Here is a 25,692-nt window from a genome sequence, read left to right on the forward strand (position 1 = left end):
TACATTTAAATGGGAGAAGACACACCAAAAAGAGTGGAAAAGCAGGGTGGGAAAGAGATGAAGTTGAGGAAAGGGAGAGAAAGGTAGAAAAGCATGGCTAGTCAAGATGAAAGTAGTATAGTTAACCTAAACAATTTTTTAAATGGATTTCTGACAAGGAAGTCACAAGAGGAAAAATCTACAACAAGAGAAACTTCACCAGCTTGAGAAGACAGCTGGTAGAAAAGTAGAAAAGTAAGAAGCAGAGCCATGTTGGAAGTGAGCATAGGATTGTAGATCATCAGATTTGGAAATGACTTTAAATCATCTAATTCAAATCTTTCATTTTATAGAGAAGACAGAAGCCTAGAAAGAAGGATCACCTCCTAGACTGACTTAAAGTCAGTATTTTATCATGGAGAATTTTCAGACTATCATAGATTTATAATCATTAATTGGCCAGAAGAGACAAGAAGACCTGGGTTCAAGTTCTATCCTCTTCATATATTGACTTTGTGATCCAGGTCAAGTCTCTCTACAAACAAAGCAATTCTTTAAGAATGTAAGTTACAGAGAAAATGCTAATGTGCATTGGTAGAAGAAGTATTCTCTATATCAATAAAATCACAGATCTATTATTTTTAATAATTAAAGGGCTCCAACATACAACTGAACTAACATTTTGGCCACTGCAGTAAAAGATGTGATAGGGGACTTCAAATATAACACAAGTTGCTTTCAATCTGTTGATCATTAAGTTATTTTAATTACTATTTGCTAAACTGATGCTAGCCTATAGGAAAATTTAGCAGGGTATAGCATAAGAAAAAAATCTATTAAAGTTGGACACAATGCCTTGTCATGTCATGGAGGTGATCTTATTTTATGAAGGCAGAGACAGAAAAATCTAAGCAAGGGCATATGGGCATATCTTGTCAAGAGAGAAAGATATCTTGTCAAGAAAGAAAAGGCTTTGACAATGAACCTAGCAAGAGCTTTTGTTTCTGTTTTCCAAGCACAAGCTCAGTTAAGTGCAAGGGGTTTCCTTACTAGTGGCAGAGTGGCAGGTGATGAATTGATTTCTTGAGGAGGGAGAATTGATAATAGTGTTCACCAACATGAAACTAACATAATCACAGAATGGTCCTAAGTCTTGTATGACCCACTTCCATTGACACAACAGTAAAATAATATTGAGGGGGAAATGGCAGAATTTACAAAGGTAAACATTCATTTGACCATTTGTACCCTCTACTAGCAATTTTTGCCTTATGGCCAACAATTTGATAGACTACTAGGAGAAGCAAAACACATTCATATTGATGCTCACACTGAATATAAAACCAAAAGATACCGTGAAGTCACAACCCTATAAATGGATAGTTAGTAAGTCACCTCCAGAGAAGTAAGGCAGCCAGGTGGTACAGTGGATAGAACACCAGACCAGGAGTAATGAAGACTTGACCTCAAATCCTTTTTCAAACCGTTCCTAGCTATGTGACCCTATGTAAGTCACTTAACCTTTGTCTGCCTCAGTTTCCTCAATTATAAAATGATAACAATAATAGCACTTACCTCATTAGGTTGTTGTGAAGGTAAAATGAGATAATATTTATAAAGTACTTAGTAAAATTCCCAGAACATGGTAAAGTGCTTAATAAATGCTTCCTTACTTTCTTTATTTCCTTCTTAAACAAATTAATAAGTAAATAAATAAAAAGTTGATGAAGTTATTTTAATTTTGCACCAAATGACAAAAAGAAACATAATTTTATAGTCAGTTATTTCAGTCAGGTCTTATTCTTCATGATCCCTTTGGAAGTCTTCTTGGAAAAGTTTTAGTTTATCATTTCCTCCTCCAGATCATTTTACAAATGAGGAAACTGAGGCAAACAGGATTGTGGGACTTACTCATGGTCATACAGCTTGAATGTGTCTGAAATACCTGATTCTAGGTCTGCCACTCCACTATGCCACTTGCTTAAGTTCCTTTACCTGGAATCAATAAACTTTTAAAAATATATATTTTGATAACTATATTTCAATTCAAACAGATTCATTTTAAATAATATGTACATCATTTTATATATTTAAAACATATATAAATAATAAAGACAATTGCAGAAAAGGATTAACATGCTAACAACTTCAAAATCTTAGGAGGCAACATTTTGCAGGATGGTGACCAATGGATCAAGAGTGGTATACTGACCCTGGGGTCAAAATGAGCTATGAAGGCAAATAGGGGGTGTGGCAAATGAAGGGGCAGAAAGATCAGATGTGAGGGTCAGAGTATAATTTCAAAGTTCAAGATCTCAGAGATAATGCAATTCTACTGGATGATAAAATCTAAGGTATGACTTGTATATGGCTGAGTTGGAGAGCAGAGTATGTAGCATGGATAAAGATGTCCCTGCCTTTAAAGAGGGAGAAGAATTATGCAATAGTAGTTTTAGGGGAATTGTCAACATGAACATTTAAATCCTAGGATGATAGTAGAGACTGGACTAGCCAAGAAGACTAAGCTCTTTCCACAGGTGAAAATTTCGCAGATTTGGCAAAATCAAGGAAGAGGGTAGGACCATCATGTTCTGCTCCCTGAATCTCACTGGACAAAAAAAAAATACTTCCTGTAGACTTGTATTTACACATTTCTTAGGGACACCTTTCATTATTCTCTACTATAGATAACTGAATTCCCTTTTCCCAAACATTGAGCAATAAATATTCTAAAGCAGATCTAATTTGATGGCTTACAGAGTAAGAAATGCTGAGAAAAAATTCAATTCCTATTTGAATATGTAAGGAAACAAAGACTTCTAAAGTTATTGTAAGATAATTTAACATAACATAGAACTTAAGCAAAACATAATTACTGATTATTCTTTATCACTTTAAAGAGTTGAGAAATTGCTTTGCCATACAGATTTTATCTTATTTGCAATTACTTGGTGATTATGTGTAATTTGGGAGTACCTCTCTATCATTAGGGAATGCCTTGCATAGCACACATTTATTTTTCTGTAGATTTCAGAGAAAGGCAGATTATTTAGTATTTTATATTGCAGCTTTGTATTTTAAGTGTTTTCTAATCTTTTTCACAAAATCTTTATAATACCATATTCTCTAGATGATATAATGGAAGTAAAGATGGGCTAAATATCTTACTATTAGGAACTCTCTATAGAATCACCAGGTATGTATTTATTTAATATCTTTTTTATCTATGTATATGTGTGTGCATGTTTATATATACAATATACACATTTAACATATAAACATAAATATACATAGGATTATACACATACATATGCATGTATGTATATATTTACATGTATATATGCACATATGTCTATATAATCCAATATATATGAAGTAATGTGGCATAGAGAATAGCCCAGGCATCTGAGTCAGGAAGGTCTAGGATCAAGTCATGCTTTGATAAACAATGGCAGAAGGATACTACATAATTCAGTTAACCTCTTAGTGACCACAGAAAATGATAATAAATTGCAAACATTTGCTAATAGTATTTATAGAATGAATGTTCTTTTGTGGAATTTCTCAGACCAATGAAATTACAGGTATGCATATGCACATGAGTGCACAAACATTCAGGCTAATGTCAGAATAGGATTGTCTGACACAAAGTAGGTGATTAATGAATGCCTGTTGAATAAAAGTAGGGTCATATTTACACTTTCCTTGCCAGATTTAGTCATATATTTGACTAAATATTTTGCTTTTTACAGACTTTTGAGTCCATCAGGGAATGACATTCTTTTCTAACTTCCATGAGTTTATATGAATTTTGCCCTGTTAGAGGATTGCCTGCAGCAACCTCTTAATGAAAAGAAGCACTGAACTCTGAAGATTGCTAGAATGAGGCATAGCCTGGATCAGGACTGACCATTGGGAAGGATTTCAAGTGAGCAAAAGTTGTTTTATTGCTACACTCTAATGAGGAAAATAAGAGTTAAGTCTACCAGTAATAGATAACAACTGAATTTGTGGCTAAGAGACCATATTTGTTCTTTAGTTTTAACATTTCTTTAGTTCTTACTGTAACTTTTATTTCACTTTTGGTTTGTATAGTAAACAGTTCAATTTTACAATTCTGATAAAGATCATCTTAGAAGCTGAGGTGTTGATTTTTTGCTATCTCAGTTAGCCCCATCTGTAGAAAGTATAATCATTTGTTCTAGGAAGTTAATCATAAGAAAGCATCATTCACCTGCTAGTACCTGTCTCAAATTCAGATACAAAACTTAGAAAGTAATAATAAGCCCCAACAGTTATTAGTTATTGCAACTCAAACATTAAATGAAGGCATGTCACTAAAGAGACTCTCAGCGTAAACCATTGGCACTTATAGCCAATCTGTTCAAAAACCACTTAGTAAGTATCAATTCTTTGTGTTTATCGAGCAGCTAGCTTAAGCATGGTACCAAGATGCAGGATTTTACTTAATACAACCAGTGATTTAGCTTTGATATTATAATTAAAAAGAGAAATGAACTTGTGAATCGGTAAGATCTCACAATGGAAAAGGTACTGGCTTTGGAGTCAGTTGTTTTTTTTTTTTAGCTATACAATGAAAGAATTGAAAGATACAGCCTCTAAGACCCCTTCCAGATCTAAATATATGACCCTAGTGAATCATTTCATGTATCAATGTCACCTTGGAGGAAAGTCTCTAATGGAGTGCCTCAGAGATTTACTTTGGCTCAGTATCATTTTTATCTTAACAAAATTGAGTATTAATTCAGTAGAAGGTATAGAATACCTACTTTTCAAATTTTCACATGACATGAAACAATTAATTCCGGACTGAATAAAATATTAAAATGTTGGATGATATCTCAGATCCAATAGAAGAGATCAATGGATAAAACAGGATAAAATCAAATTTAAAAGTGATACATGTAGATTTTATACTTGTATTAAAAATAAATTAACTTTACTACTTTAATATGGAAGAAATATGAACAGATAAAATTATTGGGGGAAAATCTGTATATTTTAGTGTGCCCAGAGACAGGAGATCCTCTGTTCAAATCTGTTCCTTAAGACACTTCCTAACTGTGAGACCCTGGGCAAGTCACTTAACCCCCATTTCCAATCTTGTGTCTTGGAACCAATAAACAATATTAATTTTAAAAAATACCTTGGAACCAATACACAGTATAGATTCCAAAACTGAAGGTAAAGGGTTAAAAAAAAAGAACATAAATGTTGATACACTGAACCTATAGGAAATTGGGGATTAGGTTCCCAAGTCACCACAAATTATAATCTTTCTCCGGAGATTAATAAATATTTTTTAAAATTGTGAGGCAAGTGAGACCTGGCAGCGAAATTTTTTTTCCTCTTAAACATTATTTTATTTGGTCAATTTCAAACATTATTCATTAGAAACAAAGATCATTTTTTCTCCCCACCCCACCCAATGGCGATGCATGATTCCTCTGGATATCACATGCCCAAACTCTTTTCCATGTTGTTGGTATTTTCATTAAGGTGTTCATTTAGAGTCTCTCCTCAATCAAATGCCCTCCACCTCTGTAGTCAAACTGTTGCCTTTCCTTGGTGTTTTTACTCCCACCGTTTGTCCTCTGCTTGGGGGTAATATTTTTTTCTCCTAGATCCCTGCAGATTGTTCAGGATCTCTGCATTGCCACTAACGGAGAAGTCCATTACGTTCAATTGTACCACAGTGTATCAGTCTCTGTATACAATGTTCTCCTGGTTCTGCTCCTTTCACTCTGCATCACTTCCTGTAGTTGTTCCAGTCTCCATGGAATTCCTCCACTTTATTATTCCTTTTAGCACAATAGTACTCCATCACCAACATATACCATAATTTGTTCAGCCATTCCCCAACTGAAGGGCATCCCTTCATTTTTCAACTTTTTCTGGCAGCCAAATTTTTGAAGAAATTGAATATATTTTAGTCAGTTAAGAAAGGGTTGACAATAGAGTTCAAACTCTTATGATCAATGCTAGAACCATAGTTTAGGCAGGATACAAATGAGATATGGTATATCCAGGAGAGGGTAACACATGAGTGCTTAGTGGAGTAGAGATAATGCCATGTAAGGACTATTTCAAGGTATTGAAGACATTTATCTTGGAAAAAAAAAAGACTTGCGAGATCATGATGGTTCTCATCTTCTTGTCAAGTATTTAAAAGGCTCTCAAATGAAAGGAAAGTTATATTTGTTTTCCTTGCCTCTAGAGGATCAATGGAAGGAGTGAATGGAAGTGACAGAGAGGCAGATTTGGCTCAAAATAAAAAAAAAATGTTCCAATGTCTAATAGATTACCTAAGAAGGCAGGGTGCCTCCTTACAAAATGTTTAAATCATTGGTTGGAGATTTGATGGAGGGGATGATTAGTTAAGTCTAGACACTACTGAGTGGCCTCTAAGAACCTCCCCAACATCCAAACCAGCCATATTAATATTTATCAACTATTGTTTAAAGGCGGGGCATATATCCACCAAAATGTTAAGTTTAATCTGCATTAACATTTCTTTATCATTTTCTCAAGTCTAGACCAAACAAAACAATGAATTAAGTCCTGATTTATAGTATTTGCCATTTCCTGAGATGTAAATGCTCTCTTAAAATTTAACAATCTGCTCTTGAGAGTTCATTTGGGTTGTCTCCAGCACACTTGTGGCTGCAGTTCTATGAATAGATGTATAAGAAGGATCTTTACTTGAATGACAGGACAAGTCGTACATAGGAAATTATTCCTCTGACACCAAAAGAAGAGAAAATTCAAATGGGCACATTTATTAGAAGTCAACGAGGCAAGATGGTAAGGTCCAAATAATAGTAGATATGGAGTCACAGTCCCTACTTTTAAATAGTAGCTGTGCTACTTTCTGTGTGAGCCAGGGCAAGCCATTTCATTTATATGGGTCTCAATCTCCTCACTTATCAAATGAAGGAGATTGGATTACCAGTCTTCCAGGTCTTTTCCAGGTCCAAATCCTGGTACTTTGAGAATGGAATATAACTCTGTCTGAGATACCAGGTCAAGAACCTCTTTCCCCATTCTTGCATTGATGGGATCCTAATGAAAAGTGTCAGTGTGGTAAATTCCCATTGCTGCTTCTTTAGGAACCATTGTGAGACCAGAGAACACTGTATTCATCAATTCAGTAAATCACATAGATGTGAAGCTAAACTGCTTCTTGTATCATGGAAACATATGAAGATTGATCACAGAATTAGACTGTCCTCCCAATAATGCCATCAGTTGATCCAACACTTTATGTGGCTGATTTAAAGGCACAGGTTGAAATTTATCTGGGAGCAGTACAGGTGTTGTTGCTCCAAACTGCTCAAGAATCCATGTTGTTCAAGGGAGGGGAAAGTACCTTTTTTCCAATTGTTCATCCTAGTAGCATGGCTCACCTGAATGAGATATGGTCTACCCCAATTCCACAATCAATCAACAGTAGCTGTGGACACCTATAATTAGATTATAAAATCATAACTGTAGTCGTTTTACGTCTGTTGGCATAATTACATCAGCATGCTAATGTCCTTTTAATGGTATCTAATGATGTAATAAGAAATAATGGAATTTATTTGACAGCTACATAACCATTAACAAAACAGATTAAGCGTAACTAGCACTCCCATAAAAATGTGGGTAGCGTCTAAAAGTGGCAGCAACCATGTTGGTTCACCCCCACCCAAATAATGATGTAGTTTTACAAGTACCTCGTAATGCTAGTCCTGTTCACTATATGATCCCCACTTGAAACAGGGATGAAATGATTCCTGTCAATAACTGATGAAATCAAGTGTTTATGGAATTCCTACCATATGCTTATTAGAATACTAGACAATGTAGGAGCATTCAAAAATTTAGTGCATACTCCCTATCCTTCAGGAGGGAAAATGTGTACTCATGAACCAAGGTAAAAACCACCATTGAATGAAGTGCTAAATTGGTGATCTAAATGAAGGATGGCATAGATATTTGAAAGAAAGGGAGGTAACTGAAGACTTGGCTGGACAGGGAAAGGCTGATGGAAGAAGGCAAGGGACTTCAAAGGCATTTTTTTTTTGAGAGTGGATTTCTGTATCTTGCTCAGGCTAGAAGCACAGTAGCCATTCAAAAGCCCCAAATAGTCCAGTTTGCCTCTCTATCAGCCTTGTGACTTTCTGTTCCTAAAGCCTTATCATATTGGTGCCAGGCTTAGTGTAGTCTCTTGACTGACTACACTGTAGTTCAATGTTCCCAAGCTAAAGCCATCTATCAACCTCCTAGTCTTCCAGCTAGCAGGGATTATAAACATAAGCCATCATGCCCTGTTTGACTGTATTTTAAAGAACAGGGTTAATAAGGGGAGAGGGAAAAAAAGAAGACAAGAAGATCAAGATAAAGGAAGGCAGGAAAGCATGGGAGATTAAGTATATGTCATATACAGTGAGCCAATGGAGGCCAGTTTGATAATTGTAAAAGTGATGTGTTGGGACTAGGTCATATTAACAAAGGTTATGGAGTTTAGTTTTCCTACTTAATGTGAAATAGGGAGACTGGAGATTAATGATCGTGGGAAGAATATTATCAAAGCATTATTTAAGGGACAATCATACACACAGTTGGTTCATTTGGAAAGATCAGAGTCTAGTTCTTAAGAAGGATTATAAGGGTCCACCAGTGAACACAACATGAAGCCCACTAAACAACTAGAAAGACTAGAAAAGCCTGTGTTCCAAATTAATCTTTAGGAAATGGGATGAGGACTAAAATAGAAAAAGAAACCTGTACTTGGGATGAAAGTTAAGGGAAAGAAAGGGAAATGATAATGTGTGATTGGTGGATGCCCAAAGACCTCATCTACCTCATCCCAAAGTGGTCATTGAATCCAGAAAAACTATTATTCCTTAAAGACTAGAGGTAGGTTTGGTAGAGTAGCAGCAAAGGTTATTGTGTGTGCATTCTGGAAATGGAGGAGGACATTGGAGGACAACAAAACAGGACGGGAAGGTTCTGAAAGGAAAGGTAGGAGGACCAATAGCACTTATTTTCTAATTTTCTTCCTCCTGGAGCTAGTCTTGTAAAGATTCCTTAAAATTATTATTATTGCTAAACCCACTTCCTAGGACCAAATTAGATGTTAATATACATTTGTATTTTATATCCTGCCTTCTAATGGAAAACTGCTTCTGGTCTGTTCTTTCTACAAGACTGCTGAGGCCAGCATCTAGGGACACTTGGTATTCTCCCATTTGGGGTTCTCTTCCACAATTGAGTCTCTATAACAGAAACCAATGCATATAGAAAAGGCAATGGGAAGAGAGAAGAAAAGGCTCAGGCCACCCCAAGGTGAATAACAGCCAGCTTAAAGACCTCCTACACACTTGAATCACTGAATTTTATCTACTGTAAAATCACACAAAGGGTTCTTCCATAAGAACAAAATAAAAATTCAATATGTACAGTCCCTTGTGAGCTAGAGGTGGTTTTTTCAAGACCCATTCTGTTCATTTTTTTCTCCTTGCTGTCAAGTGTTCTTAGGTTGTAATAATGTTATATGAATGCTGCTAAACATCCCCTTGGCAGCTCTGGGCTGCTCCTTGTTGAAGCTCTGCCCCTTCTTGGTACTAATCATTTTGGGTTTTTTACTTGGCTCTCACAAAGTCCTTATTTTTAATGAAGGTCTCTTCATTTTTGGGAAACATGGGATGTTTGGAGATAAAGGCTGAGGCCTTCAGGAGGCCAGGGATGGATTTTACTCTTGACTTTGAAGAGGTATTTGGACCCAATGTTTGGCTTTTCTTCTCCATAGCTATTGCTGGCCAGGATAGGAAAGTGAGATGGAGTTCTGGGTGAAGATTCCAGAACAGAGACACAGGTGATGTTCACTTAACCTCAGGCACAAGGAGTGAGTTAATTCATTCTGTGCCAAGAATTGACCCATGAAGACTTAGCCCTATATGCAACCTACCCTGCAGCTTTGATGGCTTGGTCTGGATCAGTGATAATATAGTTGTTGTCTCTTCAATCATTAAATATTTACTGAGCAATTTCTATCTTCTAAAGTTTTAGAAGGATATAAGAGAAATATTGACAAGAATTTTGTTTTCTAGGAGTTGATTATTTAGTCAGCTATAAAATCTCTATTCATTAGAAGATAGATGGTAAGTGTCAAATGATCAGGGATCATATCCTATTTATTGTTGATTGACACACTATACCTGCCATAGTGCTTTGCATATGGCAGGGGATCAATATACACTGAGAAAATAATGTTGGGATAATAATAATAGCTAATATTTATGTGGCACTTCAAAGTATACAAAGATTATGAATAATCTTTGGGATGTGTAATCATATATAGTATATAGGTATATAGAAGTATATTTGTGCATATAAACATTCATATATATATAAACATATATCTATACTTGTACACATATACATTGTGATTTTTAGATTCTCTCCATCTTGCTTGGTCTAGCACCCAGGAATGTGCACACCCACATTACACGGGCATGTGCTAGCAAATGACAAATCAGAAACAGCGGACAGACCCCTGGGCTGTCCTAAGTCAAGCTAAGCTTTCACTGGTATAGATGAAATGCAGGAAAGTGACATAAAACCATCTATATAAGGCATGTCACTTCCTCTCTCTCCCTCTTTCCCTGGAGAGGTAACGCTGGCTAGCAGCATGCTAAGTGTTCCGACATCTTGGCATGGTGGCAGCTATTTGTCTGGGTTTGGCAGTGAGTTTACCCTTGAGCTGATTCAGGCTTAGGCATATTGGGTGAACCCTTTTGGATTTCAGGCTGATTCCTTCCTCCTTCACACTCCAAAACCTTACTTTCTAGATCCCTAACCTACCTGCCCGATACAAGCCAGGTGGGAGAAATCCTTCACCCTTTCCTTCTCCCTTCTTAGTTTCTTTCTACTATATCAATTAAATCACCATAAATTTCCAGCTGACTTGGGTATTTTATTATTTGGGATTTTCCCTGGTGACTAATTAAATTTAGATTTTAAGTCACAATGCTAAAATTATCTTTACAACATATAGCTATGTATATACTTAAACATTGTGAATTTTAGATTTACTCCACCTTGCTTAGTCTTTAGAACTCTAGCAACCAGGAATGTATACACTCCCACTTAAGAATTAACTGTGAGGAGTATGGACTATGATGGACATGTGCCTGGGCTGTCCTAAGCCAAGTTTAAGCTACCATTGGTACAGCAAGAAGTGATATAAAGAACTGCATATTTATTTCCTCTCTCTCTCTCTCTCTCTCTCTCTCTCTCTCTCTCTCTCTCTCTCTCTCTCTCTTTCTCTCTCCCTCTCTCCCTCCCCCCCCCCCCTTGTGGCTGGAAGCCAAGTTAGATTTAATCTTCTGAGAAGGCCCTTTGCCTGAGGCCTCTGAACTTCCCCAGGCTTAGGCTAGGCCAGAGAAAATTTTATTCCTTCTCTCTTCTTCTTCTTAATTTCTTCCTACTATTATAATTAAACCACCATAAGAATCCAAAACTGACTTGAGCATTTTATTGGGATTTAATTTAAATCCCTGGTGACAACTAAAATAATATATTCATTTAGCAACCCTAATTTTACCCATAACAACATGTTTATTTTATATTTATATATAATTAAATATTCATTTCTTATATATTATATGTGTACATATATTTATATATCTGTATGTATACAGATATGTATATATGACTAGAATCTTGTACCAACCCTTAAAGTAGGTTCCAAAAAAAGCATTCTTTCTCAGCTTTACAGGTGAGGAAAATGAGTCAAAGAAACCTGAATTTACATGATTTGCCCAGGGTCATGTTCTTAACCTGAAGTCCATGAATTTGCTTTTTAGATAGTTTGATGAATATATTTAATACAATGGATTTCCTTTGTAATCATATTTTATTTGATGCACTTAAAGAACATTATTTTGAGAAAGGACTCATTGGTTTACCCAACTGCCAACAAGATTGATGAAACAAAGTAAATCTAAGAATTCCTGGTCTAGGGTTATAGTTGGTAAGTATTAGAGACTAGAAGTCAGAGTCAACAAGTATTAATTAAGTGCCTACTATGTACAAGTCATATCCCAAGTGCCCTCCTATCTTCCTTTTCAGGGTCTCCTTACCTTAGTTTTGTCTCTCTCCATCTTCCTCTACTTCAGAATCCTCACAGTCATACTTGGCTGCCTCCAGGTCATCTTTAATTCTCTTTCCTAACAATCCCCTCATCTAGCTTTTGATGGCACAAAAACAGGAGAAACAACAACAACTTGTGTTCTTAAGGAGTTCATAGTCTAATAAGGTAGACAACATGAAAACAACTTTGTACAAATGCGCTGTGTACAGGCTAAACTGAAAATAATCAGAAGTATTTTATCTAACATGCTACAGAAAGCTGTTAACTGGCTCTGCATTGAGGTGGCAGTCTTTAGATAATGCTTGGTATAATGCAATCTCTGAACTATATTTACTCATTTCAATAAGTAGCCAGGCTACTCAGACTAATTTTAAAATATACCTTTTTTTAATTCAGATAATTAAAAGTTATTATTATGTATCCATTTTTATCAGATAACATTCAGAATTCCAGTACAAGGCAATTTAAGAAGTTTTTATTATGCACCTACTATAGTCCCTGTCCCCAGTGAATATATATTCTACCTGGGATGTTGTGGGAGGGAAATAAAACATGCCAATATAGGAAATGGCAGATGAGCCCTGTTGGAAGCCAGGGATTCTAGGAGGCAAAGTTGAGAAGCGTATGCATTATGAGAATGGGTCAGGGGATGCCAGGGAGTTAGAATAATGTCTTTGGCTATTAGCAAATCAACCAGTTTAGTTAGAACACAATGTTTTTTGTTTGTTTGTTCTGTTTTTTCTCTGCCAGCTTCTACTCTTAACTTTCCTATTTCTACTGACAAACTGCTTCCCCACTTTCCTCTCATCCAGGCTAAGCCTTCTGGCGGCACTGTCTTCTCTTTATTCCCTTTTCCCCCCCTTTCCCAAGCAACATATAATCAGTTGTCATGTCCTATGCATTCAACTTCTGCAATATCTCCTTTCCAACTGTTCCTAACTAGTTCACACTCTTATTACCTTTTATCTGGTCTAGTGTGGTAAATTCCTACCTTGTCCCCCTGATTCTAATCTCTCCAGCTTGAATCCTTTAGCAGATGAATCTTTCTTTGTCTTACCCGTCAACCCTCTGCTCAAAAAGCATTAACAACTGCCTGTTGCCCACTAAATAAAGGGGAGACTTCATATACTTGCATCCATGTCCTTCACCATATGGTTGGTTACAACTTGCTTTTTCAGTTTTATGTCACATTCCTCTTCTTTATTTACAGTAAGCACCAGTCATTTGGATTAGCATGATTTGTATTCATATTATACCAATTAGATTATAAATTCGCTGAGTGTAGGGGTAGGCATTCACTTTTATATCTCCTATAGCACCCAGAACTGTCTTCAATATGGTAGTCACTAGAACTGTGATAGAATTAGTATGGACATTACCTGACAAGGCTGTATCATTCTACAGTGCACGCATTACTCCACTCTCTGAGCCTTTGCTCTTCCTGGCCAAAATACTTTTGGTCATCATTTTCATATATATATGTACATATGTATCTTTTTATTAGAATTCAAAGTCCTTGAGGGCAGAAGCTGTCTTTGACTTTGTAATTGTATGTGCAGTGACTAGTACAATATTCATAAGCATTCAATAAATGACAATCCAATAATGTGTAAAGCAATAATTATTAAAGACCAAAATGAGGAATAAACATAATACATGCTATAAGAATTAAAAAGGGGAAAGATAAATATAAATCCTTCCAGTAGAATGTAAATTCTTTTGAAGACAGGGGCTACATTTTTTTTTTCTTTTGTCTCTGTGTCCCTGGTACACAGTTCCTTGCCTACAGTGGGCATTTAAAAATGTTTGTCAGATTGGATTGGTCAGATGGGTTATCCAGGAACTGAATAAGGTTGACCTACAAAGAAAAGGACCTCAAGAATGAAAAAAAAAATGGAAAAAAAGGGAAGTGGATGGGTACTCCAAAGAAAGGAAAGAAAATGAAATGAGAAAATGCTTGGGGTTTGAGAATAAACCCAAGGTTAGAGTCAGAGAAGCATTTTGTGAATTGCCTACAGTGAAGAAAAAAGCTGAGCTGGTACTACAATGGCCCAGGATACCTTGCTCTCTGAACCTGTTGTCATCAGGAATATCTAATAACTGTAGAGTCATGTCACTCTGATTCATGGTAAACCTGCCCGGTATTACCTACACTAGACAAAAGAACTTAAAAATCAAGACACAAAACAAGTTAGTTATCTTTTGGGAATTGCCCTTCCTTTGGACCTGCTTTTCAGCTACTACTATGGAGTTCTTTCATTTTGGGGCTATTGAGTTCTTTTGTTATGGAACAACATGCCTAATTTCTAAGGACTTTGTTTCCATATGTCACTTGGCTCATTCTTACCTCTTCTCTGTTTTATATTTCATTCCACTTCCCACCATTTAAGATTCAGATGCACTGGCCAACTTGCTGTTCTCATAGGACATCCGTTTTCCAGATTCTATGCATTTATACTGATTATTCTGTCACCAGGAAAGTGCTCCCTTCTCATCTCCAACTCCTAGATTTCCTGTTTTCCATTAAGTCTCAGTTTGAATCTGACTTTCTGCCATTGCTGCCACCACCACCACCATTCTCAGGTTCCCTTCCACAGCTATAAGTACCTTTCCTCTAAATGTATATTCCTTCCATTTCTAGTATATATATATATATTTTTTTTCCCCCCAGTGGACTTATGTGTATGTTGATTCTCCCATTAGAATTTGAGAGTCTTGGAATCAGGGACCATTTTTTCTTTTACTTTGTAATAACAATGCTTAGCATGGTGTAAGCTGCCACACAGTAAGTGCATAATTACGAAGTCCTTGTTGACTGACTGTTAACTTTGCATTTTCATGCTACATTGATTTTAATCATCCTTAGACTCCAGCTAACTACTTCGGACTCTGGGGTCTTCCTCACTTAAAAGTTATTATTGTAAGGAAAGTAGTTCTGTCAGCCCCAAAACAAAATAAAAGTGTGAGTTATCACTCCCTTTTTCTGCTTGTGCAGATTTCCCACATTTTCAGTCCTAATTCCCTGCCTGGGCTTATGGTACCCATGTACCCTTCTCTAATGATTGGATTCTTGTCCAAGACCCCTTATTATCTTGTTACCTAGGTCTTCAATATTCATCAGCCTGCCTTGGTCTAACTAGACTTCCAATGATGCCTTCTTCTGGTTTGATGCTGCCAAGACCCAGCATGGTTAGAGAGGTCACACTGGGGAGTAAATGAGAAGACACTTCACACTTCACAGGGTTCCTGGGAGGGGTGGGAGCCATCATCCTGAACACCAATTATCACTGTACAGCCTGTGGATATAAAAGGTGTCAGTAATTGGACCTTCACTGACCCCATGATGTAACCTGAGAGCTGCCTCTTTTAAAACAAAACAGAACCGGATCCCTGAGATCAGCAATTTTTCTTCATTGTTCCTTTCTTTCTCATAAACATAGAACATGAGACACGTGGCTATTTTGACTTTCTCTTGTTTGTGTTCTGGATAGATGGAAATTTACTAATGTGAAAATTCACTAGAATGATGAAGAGGGCACTTCTGTAAATGTTTTTGCTTAGAAACAGAAAAAAAGGATAGAACAGTGAAGAATTAGAGACTTGTCATGTTTCAAACATGACAACATCATGTAAAAGCCAAAAGGCACATAAAGTAATAGAAAACTACTCAAAAGGAAAGACTAATCTGATAAATTTGTTCAACTAAGTCACAATCTATCAAAATATTTTTTTCAATAAGTTGCTTATGGTTTTCTGAGGGAAGCATATTGAATTGTTGTTATATATTTTAACACAGAAGAAAATCCATTTACAAACAAAAATATCTCTTCTAATTGTGTGTAATGGGATGGTAATAGAGTCCTTTAGTAGATCTACAACAATCTGGCAGGTAAAGTTTTTATTTTATTTTATTTTACTATGACCTTGTATTTTTCCACCCAAACAAAGTCAAAATAAAATATATCAATTGATGATGAAAGAATGGCAGACCTTCAAGACTATCAATTTCCAAAAATATATTTAGTTCTGCCATGCCTAAAAATGATATCAATGACAATATCTATTTGATTTGACACAAAATGGGAAGTATTTTCTAAGTCATTGGGGAATCATTACTACAGCTATAGTCATTACTATTGCATAAAACCTCAGTTTAATACTATGATATATTTTGGTCCAAGCTGTTCAAGAACTCCCCCTTGCCTGTCTCACAGAAAACTCATATGCACAAACCTACAAAATCTCATTATGAGAAAGACTCATTCATAAAAGGTCCATTAAAAGAAGCCCAATGATAAGAGAGCAAGACTCAGGAGTGATTTTCTTTTTCACTAGGCATTTGCTATTTTCTAAAGCCCTTTATGAGCGACCACCTATGGGAAGGAATAATTGCAAAATCTGAAAATTACCATTAAAAGGTCAAGTGGTTTGCCCTTCTTCAGGCAGTTAAAATGAAGCTCAGAACTTGAATCTGGGTCTTCTGTTTTTAAGACCTGCTGGAGACCAATTGACTCTTAGGACAGAAAGAAAATGGTCAATAAAAGCCTAATGATTGTTGACTGGCATGTGGAAATATATATATAGAGAGAATGAAGTAGTCACAGGAATAACCCCTTCATAATGTCAAAGAAAATCAGTCATATTCACAGGCTTAGTCTTGTCAGACATGAACAATCTCACAGTTTTTGAGAAAAATTAAGTCTTACTTTAATCCCTACTAAACAAGATTCTTAAGTAGCCTTCTGGTTCAAAATTAGACTTAGGGCTCCTTGTGAATTGTGTTACCTCTCTTGGGTCATTAGGTGAGAATTTTTTTTTATGCCAGCCATATAAATGGCCTGAAAGAATGAATATTTCCAATGGGGTCCAACATAGAGAGAATGAATAGTGAAGTCACAAGAGGGAGCATATGATTCTCCAAGTGCTTACACAGCCAGAGTATCATGGCACCAACCTGGAAAGTAGGTAAACCTACATTTTTAGCCATGAAGTCACTTGGGTCCATGACAAGTCAGTTTTTGCTTTTTGTGCCCTTTCAAAAAAGGAAACATATAAGAGTATGGCAAAGTCACATGTGGGAGCGAAGAGATCACAGAGGTAAAGCTAAAAAGGACCTTAGAGGCCGTTCCCTTCCTCATTATAAATGAAAAAGATATGACCTAGTTTAGTCACACAGTTGAAATTTGCCTTTCTTTTATTCCCCAGGGCTTGAGCCAGTAGTATAATCTTTCATAGTTTTCAATCTTGAAGACTTGTTCTTCTGTAAGCTCAAGTAGAAGAGAGACAGGACAGAAGAGAAAGAGAGATACAGAGTGACAGAAAGAGAGCGAGAGCCAGAGAGAGAAGAGCCAGAGATACAGAGTGACAGAAATAAAGGGAGATGGAGTCAAAGCAGACACAGTGAGAGGAAGATGGGGCTACAGAGAAGGAGAAAAACAAAGTGAGACATTGACAAAGAGGCAGCATGAAAGAGAGAGACAGAGATGTCTGCCATTTAATTGCTTTGTAAATATGACCAAGTCATTAAACCTCAGAGTTTCAAGTTTTTTCATTAAAAAGATGAGGGCAATTGTCTACATGACCTCTAACATCTCATTTCTAATATGCTTTCTTCCTGCGTCTTTACCCTTTTCTAAATTTCTTTCTAACTTCCTATTCTCCAGGAAGATTTCCATTATTAATTTCTTCTGAATTCCTTCTCACTTTTCTACCCATGATTTCCTTAGCACTTCTATACTCAGGGAATGCTATCTGAATTTGCTTATTTGTTGATACACAGCTCCATAAACACATTTCTTCATTTATTTCTTGGGTGGGTATATATCTCATTTCCTAGGTGGTTTGTAAGCTCCTTAAAAAAAAGAATCAAACACTGAATCTTTTATATCTTCACTAGGGACAAACCAAAAGCTTTGTACATCCAAAGGTTTTAATAAATGGTAACTGGCTGTTTTCTTTTCATCCGTATCATTTCATACCTTCTAACTGAGTTATCTTTCCTTTTGCCGATTATTCCAGGTGTTTCATAATTAAACTCAGGTTTCACTTACTATTTAAATAACTTACCCCCAAACCACTGGGGTTTTCCTCTTCACTCTTTTCCAAACAGATTTTCTTTGATATAATTACACAAAATTCAAGCACCCAGTTTTTCTCTCATGCCTTGATTTGTGAAACTGACTGCAATGTGATACAAGGATACAATCAAAGGATGCCCCCCTCCATCAGGTACCTACTTGACATCCACAATGGCAGTTGGGGGCAACTTCAGTAGCTGTGCCACTTCCTTGATCAACTTCTTCCCCTTCTCCACACTCAGAGGGCTGTTGAAGGGAAGGGAGAGGGGGAGGAGGAGGGGAAGGAAAGAACAACAAAAAAAACACATTGTTACAAAAATGGAACTCATCAATACTTGAGAGGCTAAGAGTCCCCAAAGAGTTATCACCTTGGCCTCTTAGACTTTGAAAGCCACCACTATTACTGTATTCCTGTCACATAGTGATCATGATATCAGGGGAATTGGGATCAGGTGCTTCTTCAGGCATGATGAATCACCTGAATTTTCCAGCAATAAGACAAACAATAAGGTGCAAATGGAATTGTTAGGAAGTGTAATGGGCCTATGATGCAGCAACTGGCTCATCTCAGCCTTCAATAAAAAATATAATAAAGGGGGTGGGAAGGGGAGGGAAAGAAAGGGACAAGAAGGAGAAGGACGAGAGCCTGAGATAGAAACAAATGCTGAAAGTCAAATTGCAGGGCTGGGTATCAAATGGACAAGGCAAAAGCATATTTTTAAATTCATTAGTGTCTGAAATGAATCTTCGCCTGCTGAAAGGACACCCAAATATTACGTATTTAAGAGTAAACAATAGAAACAGACAGATGAGCCCAGGAAGGGTGATTCAAGAGATCAGAGGTGTATATGTCTGTGTATTGTGATGATACAATGACCTTATATCCTGTAACTCATATAAATACCATATTTACATAAATAGAACTGCTTCATTGTGCCAGAGCTGGGGTGCAATCAAATCTAATGTAAATGTATCATCCCTATTAACAGGCGCTAGATGCCTCAACCAGTTTTGCAAATCAAAAAACTTTAAGGTAGTATATAACCCATTACTGCAATGAAGAGGGTAATCAATTGAGAAGTGAGGATTTCTGGTGAAAAGAGATTATTTTTGTACTGATATTTGTTACAGAATTTAATGTATATGTATTAACAAAAGCCATTTGGACAGTTGGATAAAAAAAGGGGAGAAGTTACAATATCATCTCCTAGTAAGGTTCAAGCCTATAGCCAATGTGTTAGCTCAGTGCTATGAGAATGAGAATGAAATTAATTTAGTTGCAGTATAGTATAGTGTTGAGGCAAATGGTTGCTTGGTGGATAGAACACTGGGCTTAAAGTTAAGAAGAACTGAGTTCAAATCCAGCCTCATAAAATTCCTAGCTGTGTGACTTTTGTCAAGCCACTTAACCTCTATTTGCCACTGGACAAGGATTGGCTAACCACTCCAGTATCTTTGCCAAGAATGTTCCATGGAGAGAGGACCCCAGGGTGATAGACAGTTAGACACGACTTTTAAGACTGAACAATAAAAACAAATGGTGCAATGGATAGGGAAGAGAAAAGATAACAAGCATTTATATAGCACCTATGAGGTGCCAAGCATATGTGCTAAACTTCTTTTACAAGTATCTCAACTGATCCTCACAACAATCCTAAGAGATTAGTGCAATGATTACCTTTATTTTTCAGTTAAGGAAACTGAAGGAAGGATAAGCAAGATGACTTGCCCAGGATCACATAGTCCAGTGATGGTTAACCTTTTAGAGACTGAGTGCCCAAACTGCACCCTCATGCCACATGTGAACGGCCCCCTTACTCCAGACAGGGGAAGGAGAAAACGTTTCCGTTGGGCTGCTGGGCAGTGGGACAGGTGATGAGAGAAAATGTCCTTGGGCATGGTGGAGAGGGGGAAAGGAACAGCCCCATCCAGCAAGCATGTCATAGGTTTCACCAATCCAGACATAGCCAATGTTAGAAGCCACATTTGAACTCAGTTCTTCCTGACTCCAAGTCTAGCACTCTTATATACTGAATCATCAACTATATTTTAGATAATGTACTAGCAGGGGATCAGGAAGCAAAGTTTGGCAGGTAACTGAGAGGGAGGGAACAGATAAAGGGGAACACCACTTCCCTCCCAGGCAAAAATGTCTTAGAGAAAACAGAGTTGGATCTGACCAGAGCTGAAGGGTAAGAGAAAATCCCCTTCAATCTCTGTTACTACTTTCTTCTTTAGCTGATTGTATCAATGTTCCCCTTAGTGCATTGGAGATATCTGGTTTCTCAGTTAGTTAAATTATCTATTTATTACATAAGGGGTTTGGTATAATAGATTAGGAGAGAGGGAACAGGAATTCCCTGATCTATATTTCCATCTAGATTTTCTTCAGGGGTTTGAAGCTCAAGTATAGGGAATAAGTCCCAGATGACCTTAGTATCTCTTTGTATATTCAAGATGATGTGATTCTTGGCACAGAGATATAGCTTTGGAAGGAAATCTTCTGATGGATAGGCTATTGTCTTCCCCAAAGGGGAAAAGTCTCTATCCAACCACTATGAAGACAGATGGTTAGTCTGGATCTCTTCTGTTCAACCAGGGATTTGTAGCTAGATAAGCTCAGTGAGAATTTCTCCTTTCTTCCTCAGTTCAAAAGGGAAAAGGCTGAATCCCCAACTGCTCACCTCCTTTTCTAAGCTGGAGATTCCATTCCCATTGCCCATTGGCAATCAGAGTTCTATCTCCTTTCTGCATGAGATAATACTGTAAATCCAGTCCTTGTATTTCCTTCAGTATTTCTCTCTTCCACGATAATAGACTAGATTTAGAATCCAGAAGACCTAAGGTCAAGCGCTCCCTCAAATACCAGCTAGCCAGGTGACCCAGGTCAAATCATTTAATGTGAAGGGTCTCTGACAACTCTCTAGGATTAAAATTCTATCAGTAGCTGATAAATAGGACATTCCTACCCCAGGAATTCCCCACTCTGCCAAAAAGAGCAGGTCCTTTACATAAGTCTTGTTTTGTCCAAGAACAGGCTAATCCCAGAAGGTCTTTCTATAATGAAAAGAATATGAGTGACCTGCATTGATAGATGCTTTGTAAGCTCTGTTCCACCAATCTCCACTCTAATTACACAACAAATATTTATGAAACATCCAGGCTGTAGTCAGCACTGTCTTAGGTGTTCTGGGGGAGGGAGGATGCATCAGAAGGTAATGGGATGGCCCCTACCCTCTTTAAGTTTTATGTCTAACTGATGAGCAATAGTCGTGCAACAGTGAATGATACAAGGCAATGTATAACTAGGAGCCAAATTAGGTTGTATTTTACATAAAAAGAGACATTGGCCATGAAGAGAAACCATGGAAGAAATCCAGGAAGACCTGAATTTAAGTCTTGCCTATGACACATATGACTTTGTGTGACCTTAGGCATTCACATCCCTAGTCTCCTAGTAGGTGGCACAGTGATAAAATGCTGAGTCTGGAGCCAGCAAGATATATCTTCTAGAGTTCAATTCTGACCTCAGACACTAGCTGTATGTCCTTGGGCAAGTCATTTAACCTTGCTGGCCTCAGTTTCCTCATCTGTAAAATGAATTGGAGAAAGAAAATGGCAAACCACTCCAGCATCCTTGCCAATAAAACCCAACTCACAAAGAGTTGGACAGAACTGAAATGACTCAACAATAGTTCCCAGGGAAATCCCAGATTCTAATTCCTCCCCCAAAAACAACACAATAAACAGTCTAACAAAATCCAGCATAATACATTTTTTTATGTGTTATAAGGGAATAAGAGAAAGGTTAACATTATTCTGATTACTTAAGGAGTAGAAGTAAAAGACATATCTGAGGCCAAAGTTAATGCTCTGATAACTAGTTTATCACTGTTCTTCATTTCATTATTCTAGATCTTTAATGTCCTTGATTATCCACACCTCCAGCTCTATTCTAAAAAAGTTACATACTTTGTCAACAAGTCATAGTCTAACATTTGTGAGATTATTAGATTATGAGGTCCCTCAATGGAAGAGACCAATTTTTGTCTTTCTTTGTAACCCCATTGATTAGAACAGTGCCAGGCACCCAGGAGATGCTTAATTAATGCTTGTTGACTGAATGAGTCCAAATAGTAATCTTAAACATTGCATTGCTATCTCTGACCACAGTCTCTATTACATTCACATTTCCCACTCTCCAAACACTACCCATGCACTGGATATTTACCTTTGATAGGGCTTCAAAGCCCTGAATGCTCAAAACTTTATTCAGGCACATTGTCCTATATAGCTATTCCTTTATCTTCATCCAGTCATTGCTAACACCCTCCTTCTTTTAGTAGCATTACAGATCAACTAAACTTTCTGCTTATTCTTGATAGCCAACAAGATAAATTCAATTATTCCATTCAGGTTGGAAAAAAAACATGGCATTACCCTTGTCTGACCCATCACAAATTTTGACTATTTCCATCTGGACAAGCATTTCAGTAATTTTCTTATTCATCACTTCTTGATTGCTCAGAAATATCTCCACAACAATCACTCCAAAGCTTCTCAAGCATCTGCACTCATGACCAATGACCTAAAGATTATAAAACATACTATTCCTCACAGTCTACCTTCTCTAACACATCACTATAGCCAATTATCATCTCCTTTATCTTTCCTATCTTTGTGAAAGGGATCTCTCTTTATTCAGTTAAAGTATTATGAAATACTCACAGGCAAGGACTATATTTTACTTTTCTTTGACTCTTTTTATCTTTATTTTCTTTGATTTTGTATTTTTTTTATTTCTTTTGTATTTCCAGCAGTTAGTACAATACCTAACAAATAGCAGAAACTTAATGAATGTTTATCGACTGATTATTCTTGTCTTTGCAAAAGATAGATTTCTCATTTTTAAAAAGCAAACCCCTTAACCTTCCCCTCCCCATCTCTCCTTTACCTGTTCTCATGAGCTCTCATTCACTTATATGCCTTCATCATCTTCATGTTGGATAACTTTTACTATATGCCTAATTTCTTTCAAGACATATAACACATTTACAAGTTATCTCAACATAGATGCTTTATATTTTTTGCCACTATGGCCTAAACTTCAAATTCAACACATTTAAAACCAAAGTGATTTGGTTTTAAAACCAGCTCTGCATTATCTACAGCATCAGCATTCTCTAGTTCTCCATGCTTGTAATCTTGAATTTATCTTAGATAACTTTCTCTTCTTTCCTTGATGCCAAGTCAAAATCCTGTTAATTCTACCTCCAAGGCTTCTTTTTTATGGCTCCCTACTGTAATGGAAAAAGGATAGAGATAAGGATAAGATTTAAGAGAAGTGCAATGTTGTCTTTAAGGCACATGCTAGGAACTCTAGAGAAAGTATTTTAGCAGGCAGGGGGCAGAGGAGGAACATTTTGGAAGGGATAACTATTAGAGTGAGTGACTTCCTGTGAAAGTCAGGAACTCTTCCTATCCTGAAGGGAGGAGGAAAGGTGGGCTTGCCAGAGATTGGCTACCTCAGCCTGTCTGTGAAGGAAAAAAACCCCAAAAAACAAAACAACTTAAAATCATCTTTTGAGGTTCTCTATTTGACTGGAGAACATCTAGCAAAGGATATGACTATACCTGCTGTGTTTTATCAGCTTCCCAGAAGGTTTTGTTGAAATCCTGTCACTTTGGTTTTGAGGTTTTACCTCAGGTGTCATAACCACTGGGTAGGACTTAGCTGTTTTGAGAGCAATCATAATGGGTTTTGGAGACAGTTTTTGAACTCAAACAACCTACTGAGTGTCATAGATAGGCAACTTAGCCAGCTCTTTTTGGGGAACACCTAGGTAGAAAGAGGGAGCTGGTAGGTTAGCTTGAAGACCAGAAGATTCCCTCTTGTGAGGGACGTAGATTTTTGTGGGTTGGATAGCTAGATCTCTTAGAGTCAGGGACACCTTGTTCTGATCCTCAGTTTGCACCCTCTCTTTGAATAAATAGAGATATTGATTTTATATAGCATTGTCTCCAAGGCGTTTTATGACACTGGCTCAGTGGGAGAAAGTGATTCTGCTTTACTGTCACTAATAGGGGGCTAGAATACCATTAGACCATGGCTGGGTATTTAGGGAGTTCTCTAAGTGGAAATTACATCTGTCCACTTGAATTCTCCTATTAGCCTTCTGGGTTTTGTGTTTTATTTTTTGTTTTTACTTTTTTTTACTTTTCTGTTTTTTTTTTTAACTGCATTTATAAGACTGTGTAATGTAATGTTAGTCCTTACTAAATATTTCTTAAATAAAATGTATGTATGAGATGTTTTTCTGAGGAAAGTTCCCAATCATTTAAAACTTGAGAAGGGAGGCTGACTTGCATGTCACAATCAACAAATAAAAAAAATAAACATTTCTGTTTCATTGACATAAAATATGACCTAGAGAATATTTTATAAAATAATAGGTTCATAAAGTTTTACAACTGGAAGGGACATGAAAGACTATCTTTTTAATCTTTCAGTTTTATCAATGATGAAATTTAGGATCACCTTAGCAAGAAGACAAGCCCCCTCTCTGTCCAAAAAATGAGGAAAAGAGAGGATAAGAAATGTTAATATGGATTTTTGAGATTTAAGAACAAGGGAAAAGGGCAAATTTATGAAAAAATAAGTATTTCCTTGGTCAAGTAGGAGTAAAGGTTCTCTCTTGAGAAAAGTGGAAAGGATAGTGAAAAAGAAAAGAGATAGTTTAGAAAAAACTGATTTAGGGAGTGTCATAGATTTCCAAACAAAAAAGAAACAATGGATTGCCATGCAGCAGTGAGGACCCAATTATCATAAAGCCACATAATTATGTAGTGGATCCTTTAGTCATGGTTTTAGGACTGTCAGGGTGGAATCTAGAAGTCCCCAAACTTGTAGTTTAGAAGGATTTGATGATCCCTAATTTATTTAGTTTGGAGGTAGAAACCCCAGGTTTTGACCTTGTCATGGGAGAGTTTCTCCCAGAGGGAAGGCCCTACTTTACTGGTCTCAGGCTAACAACAGACCTTGAGTTATAGCACAGTAGGTAGTGCATAAGTCTTATAAGCTGAAGGTCTGGAGTTCAATCCTCCAAAGGGGGATGTGGTACAATGGGAGAGCCTTCTAAGGCAAAAACAGGCATCTGATTGAAATAAGCCATCCCCACTCAGAGCTAACTCAAGGTCTATTGTTAGCCTGAGACCAGTGAAGTAGGACCTTCCCTCAGAAAGAAACTCTTCCTTGACAAGTTGGAAACCTGGGGTTTCTACCACCAAACTAAATAAACTAGGGATCACCAAATCCCTCTAAGCTACAAGTTTGGGGACTTCTAGATTCCATATTGACAGGACTTCCTCTAAAAGCATAAGGTTAGATGTTGACAGAAGTAAAATGAGAACATATGCCTCCTGATTTCCATTCCTGTGCTCCTATATTGCTTCCTTAATTACCACCAAGAAGTT

The 25,692-nt window shown here is 37.0% G+C and overlaps 1 protein-coding gene across 3 annotated transcripts in view; it reads right to left on the bottom strand.

Annotated features, from left to right (window-relative positions):
- PTPRN2 (protein tyrosine phosphatase receptor type N2) overlaps window positions 1-25,692 on the bottom strand; it is a 1,540,336-nt gene that overhangs the window by 795,256 nt on the left and 719,388 nt on the right. For all 3 annotated transcript variants that reach the window (XM_007504686.3, XM_056800889.1, XM_056800890.1), the window contains one exon: window positions 18,379-18,465. In XM_007504686.3, coding sequence (XP_007504748.1) covers window positions 18,379-18,465 — 87 coding nt within the window. The remainder of the gene's footprint in view (window positions 1-18,378; window positions 18,466-25,692) is intronic.

This window comes from Monodelphis domestica, chromosome 5 (genome assembly GCF_027887165.1).
Source record: "Monodelphis domestica isolate mMonDom1 chromosome 5, mMonDom1.pri, whole genome shotgun sequence".
Taxonomy (NCBI): Eukaryota; Metazoa; Chordata; class Mammalia; order Didelphimorphia; family Didelphidae; genus Monodelphis; species Monodelphis domestica.